Source organism: Eublepharis macularius, chromosome 14 (assembly GCF_028583425.1).
Source record: "Eublepharis macularius isolate TG4126 chromosome 14, MPM_Emac_v1.0, whole genome shotgun sequence".
Lineage (NCBI taxonomy): Eukaryota > Metazoa > Chordata > Lepidosauria > Squamata > Eublepharidae > Eublepharis > Eublepharis macularius.
In genome coordinates this window covers 34,186,708-34,199,850 of record NC_072803.1, presented here as the reverse complement: position 1 = coordinate 34,199,850, position 13,143 = coordinate 34,186,708, and the positions used below count along the sequence as shown (strand labels likewise).

Sequence of the window (13,143 nt, the reverse complement as noted above, 5' to 3'; positions counted from 1 at the left end):
GTTTTCTTATCAGACTTTTGTTACGGGGTGGTTCGCCATTGCCTTCCCCAGTCATCTACACTTTACCCCCAAGAAACTAGGTACTCATTTTACCGACCTCAGAAGAATGGAAGGCTGAGTCAACCTTGAGCCAGCTACCTGTTGTATTTAACCACAGTGATGAATGGAGAGTGCTCTCAAGTCATAATTGACTCATGGCGACCCCTGGTGGGGTTTTCATGGCAAGAGACTAACAGAGGTGGTTTGCCATTGCCTACCTCTGCAACCCTTTTCTTCATTGGAGGTCTCCCATCCAATTACTAACCAAGGCCGACCCTGCTTAGCTTCTGAGATCTGATGAGATCAAGCTATCCAGGTTAGGGTTATTTAACCACAGCATGTTGTTCTATAATGTGTATTTTCTTGTCCTATTAAGCAGTCTGTTATTCATTTCAAAGAGATCCACTCTTTTTTCACCTGACAAAATAAATTACGCAGCTTCCTCTGGCACGGTAGTGAGATGTCAGCTCTCTGCTCTTTAGGCTTCTTCTTAACTTCAAACTAGGAACTGGTTCCTTCAAAGCAAATCCTTTCATTTCAGTATATTTATGAGTATCCCTCAAAGTGTCCAACTTATTTTGATTTCCACTGAGATTCAGCCAAGCAGCATCCTGCAGGCAATACCATCGTGAAAGGAACTATACGGCACCTGCTTGCTCTTGAAGGCTTAGGTAGATGTTTTTCCTCCTTTTAAAAATTGGATTATACTTGGACCATGGGGAGGAAAGCCTGGCTCAGAAAACTCTGAGCAGCCGCCGCCAAAACTAGCAAGTCCAGCGCTATTGCGGTTGCTGTGTGGCTGAAGGTGACCTTGCCTGGGTGCAGATCCCAGCCTTACTGCGCAAGAAACAAGAAGGGCCTCTGACTCACAAGGGAGAGTGCCGCCTTTGCGTACATAAGAGGTGCAAGCCTCCCCCCCCCCCGCCCTTCAGTCTCCTGCATTTCCAGTTGAAAGGATCCTGGGCAGCAAGTCAAGGAAGGACCCCTCTGTTTGAGACTTTGGAGAGCCATTGCAAGCAGTACCGGATTAAACGAACCAATGAAAACAAGGCAGCTTTCTCTTCATATGACAACTGAAGACTAGATTTTGAATGGCGTGATGTTTGTCCTGATAAAATTTCCTTTGGGTGGGACCAGTCAATGGGTGGGGATGGGAAAGAATTTCCCCCTCACCTTAGAGCGGCTAGTAATGAGTAGGGATCTGGACTCTTGAGATCAAACATTCTGGGGGGTGAGGAGGGGATGGATCCCAGAGCAGGGATGAGGAAGTAGCTCAGCACAATCCAGTACAAAAACAGTACATGCTTAAGCTGTACAATTCCCTTTTTTTAAAAAAAAAAAACCCTCAGACTTGCTCCCTGCTTGCCTGTCAGTTGGATGCAGAGTGAAAGTTTTGTTTCTGATCTGTTGGCAATCCCTGAATTAAGGACTGAGGGTGGGTGGCCAATGACTCTTGCTATGCATCTTCCTTTTCTATGTTTGGCTTGGTGCTGTATTTGTGGTGCATCGTTTCTGCATGGGACGTGGAAGTCAGTTCTCTGAGGACTGATGTGTGTGAGTGCTCATGTCTTGGGAACTGGCTTGCAGCGTGGGGGGTATAACTTGATAGTGTTTTGATCTCTTCCCCCTCTGTACTCCTATGAGCGGTGAACGCCAAACTAGATTTCCAGCCATGTAAACATTGCTATATTTTTCACACAGCAATGGCTGCGTGGTTCCAGTTAGATACAGCTTATCATTCTGAACATCCATGTTGACAAGTAGGCAGGGGCTTGGACTGGCTGGCTGGAGCCGTGCAACCATTAAGCTGTTCTGGAGAGATACAGATAGTCGGATTAATCACACTGAGCTCAGGGAAAAACTGGACTTTTGGGGGTTTTATAAGATTTTTTAATCCCCTCGGCTCTTGAGGTAATGTGCAGAAATTTAAGGTAAGCTGTTCAATCACACATAAAATAAAATAGAATCCTTTTCAAAGCAAAGGCAATTTTAAAAAATCTCTCTGCCTGAGGTGAAATGTCTTGAATGTTGTTCCTTGGGAAACGGATTCTAAAATCACAGTGCCACCTCAAAGAAGGCTCTGGTAACAGGCCTGGCAAAATTGAACTTTGTGTGTAGAAGGAATCCTAATCTGTTCAGTACATCTTAAAGAATAAGGAGGTCCACATGGGAAGAGTCATGCTGGTTCTACTCATAAAGAACACTCTCTGAATGTAGAAAACGGATACATTGACGAGGGATGGTTTAGCCCAGCCCTCTCTACCTCATCTTCTAGTTCACTAAGTGCAGGAGGTCTGTATATTTAAACTGTGTTTGTACTCTGCGTTTCTGCCCAGATTTGCACCCAAATTGCCTTAGAATACTAATCAAACCATTTGAAACAAAATAATTATAAGGAAGGTGGGGAAAGATAAGGTCAAGCTACTGGTAACCTTTGCAGCGTCACTGGAGGACAAAGTCCTTATCTTGGCCTACTGCACATGGTCTCTTTATAGGCTGCAGTAAAGTGAATGGAGATTGCCCAGCAACTACTTTTAAGTGAGGGGCTATCTCAGCAACAGACATCAACAGTGTGTGTGAATGTGTGTGGGAGGGCTTCTCCACTTCCAGGGCTCAGCTCTTAAAGCAGACCCAACTGCTCCTTGTTCTTCCTCTGCATCCTAGTCTCTTTACAAGATGCATCAAGCTAGGTTATGTAGGTGAGTATTCAAAATAATGACCCCATTCCTTCTGATATGAAACAATCTGGAATTTTGCCACCCTAGGTTCTAGGTAACCTGCAATTCAGCTGTTACTTCGCCTCTATGCACTCTCGACCAGAGCCAGTGTTGTATAATGGTTAGAGTGTCAGACTAGGATCTGGGATACCCAGGTTTGAATCTCCACTCTGCCATGGAAGCTTTCTGGGTGACCTTGGTCCTGCTGTTTCAGCCTAACCTACCTTACAGGGTTGTTATGAAATTAAAATAGAGGAGTGGAGAACGATGTAAGCCACTTCGGATTATTGGAGAGAAAGGTGGGGTATAAATGAAATATATAAATAAATGGATAAATCAACGCTGCCTTTAATTTTTAGAAAACCTCTGCTTTGATTTAATCCAGCAGTGATTTACTATCATGTAATATCTGAAGACAGCACAAATATTTATTTTATTTAAACCCTTATGCCCAGCTTGTCTTACTGAATGCTCAAGAGACAGTGGGGAAAATCCAATACTTTCCCAAAAGACTGCAAAAATGGAACTACCTGAAGATCATTGGGGAAGGAAAGCAGTATGGTATAGCTCAATCTTGTCAGTTCTCGGAAGTTACAGTATTTGGATGGGTGACGACCAAGGAAGACTCTGCAGAGGAAGGCAATGGCAAGCCACTTCTGCTTCTCACTTGCCTTGAAAGCCCCTTGCTAGGGTCACCATAAGTTGATTGCATGCGCGCGCGCACACACGCACGCAAAGATTACTGATTGAATAAGCTCATGTTTCTTTTATGCAGAAATGCAGAAAGACCATTTGTAGAGTACAGCAGAAAAACTCTTGAAAGTTCTGGTACTTTTCCTTCCCAAAGTCCTTGAAGTCTCTCTCCAGGAGCTGAAGAGTTGCTTTTTGATCAAAACAGAAGAAAACCTTGAGATGAACCAAAGCAAACAGCAGGCTGTGGATAGAGACAGACAACAGCTTTTTGGTCCAGTTCAAAGCAAACTGAAAAAGGGATGTCATACTTTAAGGAGGTGACAGTGGGACTAAAGAAATGTAAAGTAAAATCTCTTACAAACCACTTTCAACTTTTCTAAAAACTGCTGCCTATCCCCAGCTTCTGTTCCTCTGTAGAACTGATAGGTCTCTTGGTGCTTTAGAAGGAAGACTCCATCTGTAAGGACATCTGGGAAGAAAACAAGCTATCAAATTGGGAAGAAGAGGAATCACATAATGGCCCAAGTGGTATAATCTGAGGAGCTCCAAGGAAGGATTTCTCTGTGGATCATGGCCCAGAGTAGAAATGCTACTGATAGGCAGGTTAGGGGTGTCTACCATACATATGTGTATGTGTTTAGGATGGGGGTTATGAATTGAGGTTGCAAATGTTTGTGGAAGGTGAGCTAGTAGGGAAATTGTGTTCTTTTTCCAAGGTAGGTCAAGCAATTTTGCTACCCTGGGTGAAGATTAAATTTGGTGTCCTTGACGGCTTTCAAGTTTTCTGAGGCTCAGATCCTGAAGTACAAAAAGGCAGAGACTGGTAGCTAAGTGGTGGTACCACAGGAGGTGGAGTCTGATGGGATGGAGCTTCACCCAGCAATACATGGTGACAGCAGAGGATAGTCAAGGGAAGTGTTTGATGGACATAGGGCAGGGCACGGAGATCTCAAGTGAAGCAGAAAAAGGTCTGTCCTCTCGATTCCAGCCCATCAACTTGAAACTTTCTCCTGGAGATCCTGAGAAGGCTAAAATCCTGAATATTCAGGTCAGACCCTGAGATCCAGTCACCCTCCCCTCCTCCCTTTTGAGTACAAGGCACAGGTTCAATTATGTTTCTTCTTGAAGGATTTTTTTCCATTGCTTACCCACTTACCAGTTGGGAGAGATAAAACTGGGAAGCACAGCTGCCTTATACCTTTAGGAGAACAAGATCTCCTCTCCCCCGCAGTTCCCCACTCTAACAAAGGTTTTCCTGTTTACAGTCCTTCCTCAGCTCCGTACAAGTGAATGGAGCCTATGGTTTAGATATCATTGCAAAATACGGTTTGATACTATGAGAATGAGCCTGGAGGACTTCAAGGTGCCCCCCTCCCCTTCTTTTTTCCTCCTCTTTGCATGCACCAACTTGGATCTTTAAATCTTGGCTTTTGGCAGACCACAGTGTGTTATTTCATCTCAACTGGTGATCTGTGAATTGTGGTTTAACTGCAAGCTAGGATTGTAAGCTGGAAACGTTTCCATGGCTTGCAAACCTGGTTTTCAAGATAAGCTCAAGTTGTCAAGCATCGTCCTGAGCCTCCCCCAGGTTCATTCTCTCATTTCAAACTATAGCTGAAGCAAACTGATGATGTCAGCTGTTTGTACGGTGCGGGGAGGGGGGGCAGGTGCTGCATTTGCCCCCACGTCTTAGACCCCAATGCCCATGTACTCTAAGGCAGGGAATGTTCCCCCTTCAGGGATTTCAGCTTGGATCTCTACTGCCAGAGACATTCCCTGTTGTGCCAGGTTAGCCCTGCATGACCTGAATATGTCGCTGTTTGATTTTCAGGCTTGGAAACCAGGGCCCTCTTAGCTCAGTGATTCCGTACAGAACTGCTGTCCTTTGAACCAGAGTGATTTCTAAGAGCTGAGCAGCATGGCTTTTGTTTTGCATTTAAGTTCAAACGCGTCTTTGTTGTTTTCTTGACTAAGAGACCTCTCCTATGAATCATCTTAAGCCTCATTAACATAAAAAAGGACTTGAGAAGGGACTTGACCCTCTGCCTGGCAAATAGTCCAAAAAATCTTTGCAGGCACAGTATGAGCATTCACGTTAACAGCTGTGGGAGAGACAAAATTACAGCAGATGCAGCGTTCAACAGCGGGGGTGGGGGTGGGAGGAAAGCTTTCTTTTGCTTCTGAGCTGGTGCGGTACAGACCATTGCAACTGAATCAGGGATGCCCAGGCCCATATCCTGTTTGGCCTCAAAGGTGACCTTAGGCCAGCCTCCCTTTTCCATCTTTGGTTGCCTCCGGATGGCAGTGTAAAAATGCACCACTGCTATGGCAGCAACAAGCAAGTGGTATGGCAGTGGGTGGCTACAGCACCCACTTGTCCTTTTCCCATACCGTTTGCTGCCACCACTGCCCTGTCCTCCCCTTTTCCTCTGTTGTGTCTCTGCAGAAGCACAGATGTGACAGAGATCACCCCCACACCTGGCAACCTGCTTTCCCCTCCCTTTCCTAGCTGAGCCACATGCTGGGAAAAGAAAAAAAGCCAAGTGGTTAGAGTGTCAGACTAGGACTAATATCTGAGAGACGCAGGTTCAAATCCCAGCTCTGCCATGGATGTTTGCTGGGTGACCTTGGGCCAGTCTTAACTCTTTCAGCCTAACCTACCTCACAGCATTGTTGTGAGGATAAAATGGAGGAAAGGAGAATGACGTAAGCAGCTTTGGATCCCCACTGGGGAGAAAAGCAGGGTATAAATGAAGTAAAAAAAAAAGAGAGAGAAAGATGTTGATGCGCCATCTTTGCAGACCACTTTCACATGCTGCAGCTGCAAAGGTCTGGTTAACCTGTTCCGAGCTATTTGCATTTTTCTTGTAGATCTTTAACCACAAGTGCAAACACTTTGAATTTGAAGTCCATGCAAAACAAGCAAAGTAGGTCCTGTACTCGACAGAAGGCCTTCCACTGTGTGTAATAGGGGAGGGCATGGGCTGCAACGACTGAGAGGGTATGAAATAGTTAACTCAGTTTTGGGCTTAAACAAAGGCTCACTTTGTTTAACCTAAAGTAGTTTTTGTTCTTTGTTTTGGTTTCTGGACTGGTGACTAATTGATTTGTTATGCTCCCATCCCGCTATCTAATTGCCTTCATCAGCTTTGCAGAGACTGAATTCTGTCTTAGGGTGAAAAATGAAAAGTTGCCCTGATGTTGAAGGGTTCCAGAGAAGAGATGCAGGCAGTGCTGCAGTCACTCGTCTGCTATAAACTGTCTTTCCTGTGGAATCTGTTGCAGAAAATTGGATTTAAAAATGGTTACCTTCCAACAGATTTTAGCCCTCTCTTTGATTGGTGCACTGCTTGTTTAAAGAGCAAGCAAAGTGATTTATGGGAGCTGATGTAGTACCCCAAATTATGAGCCTCATTTACACTTTTGCGAACAGTATATCCAGCCTGTGTTCTGGAATTTTATTGAGAATAGGATCACTATCAATTCAGGGTGGATTTAAGCAGCTTTTTCTGGAAGACTAAAGGGTCTAATGTGGGCTAGAGAACCTATATTATTTTGATCTGATGAGATCAGGTTATCCTGGGCTATTCAAGTCAGGGTAAGAAAGGTGCTTCTCTAAAATTAAGTTTTTAGCAATGCAGCCCTAATCAAAGTTATATTCTTCTAAGCCCATTGACTTCAGTGGATTTCAAAGGATGTAACTGTTTAGGATTGCCCTGCAGTTTGTTTAGTTCTTTTCCATTTTAATCCAGGCTTATGCATTAGGTTCCAAATATCTAATTAATTCAAGCACTAATAAGCATTTATGTTAATTAGGTTCTCCCTCCCAGCAATCAGGGCAGTCCTTATCCAACGTGGTGACAGAATGCTCATTAGCACAGGTTCTCTCGACTGGCGGGGAAGGGAGAACTTAATCTACAGCTTAAAATGCAAATTAAATATATAGCTCTACCCCAGTCAATAAAAGCCAGTATAAATATAATTATCTCAGATTGCTTCACACATCTGCAAGCTCTGGCAGACCTCCCTAGAAGGGTGCTTTTGTCACTATAAGTCCTGGAGACATTTCTGTGTATGATGGTTTTCAGTTAGGAAGATACAGAAGAGGGAAACAAATTCTTTCTTGGAAGATGGTCTAGCTGGCAGTTGCCACAGTGATCGAGTTTTTCCCATGGTTACAGGAGACCCAGTGCCATAACGAAAGCAAGACTGTAAAAATGCAAGGGTAGGAGCCCAAAGAGCTGGAACCACTCAAGCCTGGAGCTACTCAAAAGGGTTTGGGAGGCTGTTGTGGTTTCAGGGAAGTGAGTCAAGGAGGCCAAAGCACCAGTGACCGAGACAGTCAGAGTGCCAAGTCCACAAGCCAGATTTCCCAGGCCAAGTAACCTACTTTCAGCAGCCAGCCAAAGGAAGGGAACAGGATGGAAATTAAAAGCCGAAGGCAACACTACAAGACGGGGTTAAACTACTTGAGCAGATGAGTCTGGTTTTAAATCCCCCAGTAAATACTGCTGGGCTGTAGCAGCTGCTGCTCTGCTTTCAGCTCTTGAACCAGCAAATCTGCTCTCAGCCATCTGTTGTGTATTCTATTGATGCTAGCAAAGCTCCCCCAAGGAAGCTGTTTTGCTTGGTTCTCGTGTTTGTCATGTGCAACCTCTGCTCCAGATGTGTATCTGAAATGGTCTTATTGGCTCTTTATTAGGTATCAACTTCTTCTTTCCCCATATTTTTGTTTAAGATTTTTGACTTCTGGTGAGGAAAGCATTACCATGAGACTGGAACAGGAACTCTTCCCACTTCTGCTGCTCTTGGGAGCAATCACCACTTTCCAGTGCCAGGTAAGGCTTTGCCAACATGCCAGTATTTTTTTTGTTGTTGCTGTGGTTTCTCTGTCCTTCTGCTGCCAGGTACCTTGGCGTGCCCAAAGGAAACGGTTGTTTGTGCTGCAGAGTTGATTTTCCCCAAACAGTAGGCTGGGATGAGATATTTTTTTGCTGGGAACCCCCTATTCGTTCCTGTGTCTAATTCTGGCCTTATGATATGAATTAAGTGGGTGAAAACTAGCTTACTCAGAAGGGCTTTTGGCTAGGGCTTCAGTTGTATGATTTTGTTGTATGGATGATTGTAAGAATGACCACAATTTTTTCAGCCCAACAAGGGAGCTTCTGCTTGAATGAAACATCCAAGGAATTTCAGGGGACACAGAAATAAAACTTTTCAGGAGACCTCTGGTCAGCCTTGACTTTTGTACCTATGATGCTGTGTTTTTGTCTCATGTTAAGACTGTGACCAGAAACTTTGTGGTGAGGGGGCCAACTAGTGGTAGTGGTGGTAGTGTCCTCAAGTCATAGCTGACTTATGGCGACCCCTGGTGGGGATTTCATGGCAAGAGACTAACAGAGGGGGTTTGCCATTGCCTGGCACTGCAACCCTAATCTTCGTTGGAGGTCTCCCATCCAATTACTAATCTAGACCAGCTCTGCTTAACTTCTGAGATCTGATGAGAGCAGGCTCTCCGGATCAGGGCAAACCCTGTGATAAACAACCAGAATTTAAAATAGCCTTATATGTAAAATAAAAGCCTAGACTTTGGCAGTTATGCCCGTGCCTTTGACTGGAACCCTGGAAGGCAACAGTAAGCTTACAAGTCCTCAATAGACATGGGAACAAACCAAAAAAAATTTAAAGAACCAGTGGTTTGTGGTTCGGTGCCGCCACTGAACCCGAACTAATGAACTGAAATGAACATTTCCCACTGACGAACTGGTTCGTGGGCGTCAGAACGGCCCCCGTTGGACTTAGAGAGCCTGTATTCCCAGGGAGTGTTTAGCAGGCTCTCCTCCAGCCAGCACCCAAGTTTGGTCAAGATTGCAATAGGGATCTTGGAGTTATACCCTCTCCAATCCGAGGCCTCCAGGAAACTCCCATTCGATACAGTTATTGCCACCAGTTGATGTTGGCCCAGTATACAAGGGGTTGGCTGTCAGAACTGCCTATCAGGGTTTGCAGGGATGAGATTGGAGTTCCCATGGCTACAGAACACCCCCCCTTCCCCCTCCCTCCCCCCGGGTGTCTTCTCCCATGTAACCAATTGTAACCAATTTGCAGCTCCATGGTTGGAAGGAAGACCTGCCGATCAAAGTAAGCTGGGCTTCTATTCAGGTTTCCAGGGTGACAGAAGGAGTGCAGACAGAGTTCAGGCATTCCCCCAGCTCAGTTTCCAAGGGAGTTGATTGATGGTGCCTGACTGTCTGGCTTCATGAACCATGGGCGAACGCAGTGAACCGGGCTTTCCAACGAACGCTGGTTCGTTGGCCATGGACCCTATCGTGAATAGACGATCAGGCGGTTCGTGGGGTTTTTTGGTTCGTAATGCGGTTCATGCCCATGTCTAGAATGAGCGACTGATTTGAATTCTGCCTCTCTGCTTTTCCTTCTGGGTCCAAAATCAAGAGTGCTAGAAACTTTCTTTAAAAAAATACCAACTGAAAATTCAGGGAAAGACCCTGGAATATCACTGGGAGGCTAGGCCTCCCCGATTGGTACACCATTGACTGATTGTACTATAAACCACTTTAGGTTTTAATCTGCTCATGTGAATGAATGTTAAGATTTTATTGTACCACCAAGTATTTAAATTTTAACCTATTGTATTTTGAATGATTTTACTGATGTTTCTATCTTTTCTGTGGTACCCTTTTTATTGTTTTAAGTGTTGGTCATTGACCGTGAATAAAATACCACTACTACTGCTGCTACTACTACTACTACTGCTGCTACTACTACTACTATACTTTGGGTTAATTTTTAAAAGTTGGTTAAATAAAAAAGCAGTTTGAGGCTCAAAAGCTGTTGATGCTCAGCTCTGGGCTGGCTATGCATTGCACTCTGATGTTTAAGATCTGTGCTGCAAGCTCCTCTAGAGCTTGGGAAATAGCAGTCACCGGTAACTGATTTTTTTTAGTGCCTGTTTTTTTTAAAAAAAAATATTATTTCACTCCCTGTAGGAATTTCCTGTGCGTGTAAAAAGAGGAGCTCGATCAAGAGGTAAGGACCGATGCTTACTGCAGAGACCCATGCAAGCTGAGCAGAAAACAGTGCAAAAATGGACCCATCTCTTGTAATGCAAAAGGGGACCCTGTGCACAGACTGCTCTGAGCATACTACATGCTCAAAAACATCTACAGCTAAGTGCTGTGTCCAGGAAAGCTCTGGGTTCTGCAACTAGAATTAAGCAATTGAGCAAATCTGGAAAATTGTAACAATTGATTCAATCTGGGTTTTCAGTGAACCAAACTTTTAATAAGAACTAGGAGAATGGGAATGGACACAGAGCTATAGAGGCTAGGGTGGAATGAACTTTCAGGGATAAGGAGAAGTACTGTGGACTTGTAGTGGGATACTGTTGCAATTGGGGAGCTCATCCCATGTTCCCAAACGGAAGAAAATTCCAGAGGTGGCCTCTTGTCATGATCTGTTTTCTTGGAACAAGGGAGAGTTCTTGAAACCGATGGTGCCTGAATCATCTGTTGTTTACAAATGTGAAAGCAGAGCATGTTTGAAAAAAAGCAGGCTCCTAAAACTGGCCTCACAGGAATTAATCCTCTAGATTCTGATTCTCCCAAAAGCACCAATTGTGACCACATCTACCCAGTTTGCATCCAAGGTCCAGCTCTGCTAAACTTCCTGGCATTTTTTCTCTGTTATCATTCATATTATTCACTAATCCTTCTACTGGTTGATGTGTATGACTTTCCAAAGGCTGTAAATAGATTTGCAGATATTATAGTGTCAGGTTAGGCAAAACTATAGTGACAAGCTCAGTTGTGCTAAAAACAAGACAGCCACATTTAAACACCGGATGCTGGATATCAGAGTTTTAGACTGAGAGAATATTTCTGATTAGTTGTATATTAAATTCATGTATACCGTATTCACGTTTGAGACACAAGAGTGCCACACTCTAGGATATTATGTGGAGCAATGTACACAGTGGCTAAGCAGGCAAACATGGGCAACAATACTGAGAGTCTAACGTTCCATACACTCAGGTCACCCTTCCATAGAAAAAAACAAACATACATGCAGAATTTTACATTTGTGGTATAGGGCAAAGCAGTGCATGTGCAGTCCTGCAATAGGGCAAAAAAATCTGCCCACTCGATTTCAGCTCAGGGGAAATGGTGCAAGTGGGGAGGGGAGACTGGATCCCTTCCTTGCCTGGTGCTGTGGTCCCTGTCTGAATCAAGTCCTGCAGTGCTTGGGTGAGCAAGTTCCCCACAGCTGCACCCCCCCCGCCCAATCAGGGGTTGTAGAGAAAATGCGTCAGCTCATGAGAACCCTGACTCGACTCATGCACAGACATACTGTGTAGTTTAGCCCTAAATGTCTGTGCTGAGTTGTAAAAAGAATCCTCAAAGCAGCTTGGGGTATTTTGGGCTGCTTGCATTGTGGTGTTGTGTGTGTTCTTTGTGTGACTGCACATCCCTTTATGTGAGTCTTTTTGGGACCCTAACAGTGCAATCCTGCCCTTCTAAGTTCATTGAAGTCAATGGACTTAGAAAGTTGTAATTGTTAAGGGTTTTACCAAAAGAGCACTAGAAGAACTTCTCCTGTTCAGTCATTTTCTAGCGTCTCTGATTTGATTTTCATCCTTCTCTCTGCAGTCATGAGAACTGGAAACTTGCTTTGTTAGAAAACACTGATTATTATCAGGATACAAAAGTTTGTGTTTGCATGGCAATTCTGTGTGTGTGCAAATTAAGAACAGACCCATGAATATTGTTTTTGGATATTTCATATACGGGTAATGTGACAAGACCTGCAAATCTTGCCAAGAATTTAGAAGAGAAGGAAGGCGTTTCCCTTCCCTCTGAACAGGACTAGTAACCCTGGAGGGACTACAAATCATTTTACACCCCACATACAGTAGAGAGAGGAAAAAACAAGACAAAGAAAGAGGGGCCATTTGGGAGGAAGAGAGGGCTGAGAAGGAAAAGGGGGAAGGTGAAAATGGAGTTGCAGGATCTGTCTTCTCATGAGGACTTCCTCTTTCTTGACTGCAGCCATATGTAGAGACCCATCAACCCAACAGATTTATCAGCAGAGGGAGAGCTGGCTTCGTCTAGTGAATAGCAGGGTCGAATACTGTCGGTGTGAGAGTGGCCGCAGCCGCTGCCATGCAGTGCCTGTCAGAGGTAGGTCAGTCTGGATAGTGAATGAGACAGAAATCGGAATAAACTGAGATTGGTTGAGGAAAGAGATGGCATGGGGATGAGAAACAGTCACGGTTTCCTTTGAAGACTCCTGGGAAATGCAGGAAGAAGACAAACATTCCAAAGTGTACCAAAAATAATTTCAGCTAAGGTTCCTTCCACACTAGACATTTCCTCTTCATTTGCTTCCACGCTGGAGCTCTGGTTTGGGGAGCATCTTCATGACATCAGCATCTAATCGTCCCCCTTCCTTGGCATGGTCTTTTTCGAACTTGGTTTGAAAGAACACAGGGAAAGTGCATCTGCACACTGTCTGGATGGGAAGGTGCACATTTTCAAAGCTTCTGACCACATCAGCCCCATTTTTCTGCCATCAGCCCCTCACACCTGCCATTTCTCCTTTGTGCCATAGATGAGCTTCTTTTAAAAAATGAGAAATTCCTATAGCGCTATAGCGCTTGTTTGTTTAAATGGCACCA

The 13,143-nt window shown here is 44.4% G+C and overlaps 1 protein-coding gene across 1 annotated transcript in view; it reads left to right on the top strand.

Moving 5' to 3' along the window:
* PLAT (plasminogen activator, tissue type) overlaps positions 1-13,143 on the top strand; it is a 29,648-nt gene that overhangs the window by 4,481 nt on the left and 12,024 nt on the right. Inside the window, exons 2-4 of the mRNA XM_054998369.1 lie at positions 8,188-8,287; positions 10,457-10,496; positions 12,515-12,646. Coding sequence (XP_054854344.1) covers positions 8,219-8,287; positions 10,457-10,496; positions 12,515-12,646 — 241 coding nt within the window. The 5' untranslated portion in view covers positions 8,188-8,218. The remainder of the gene's footprint in view (positions 1-8,187; positions 8,288-10,456; positions 10,497-12,514; positions 12,647-13,143) is intronic.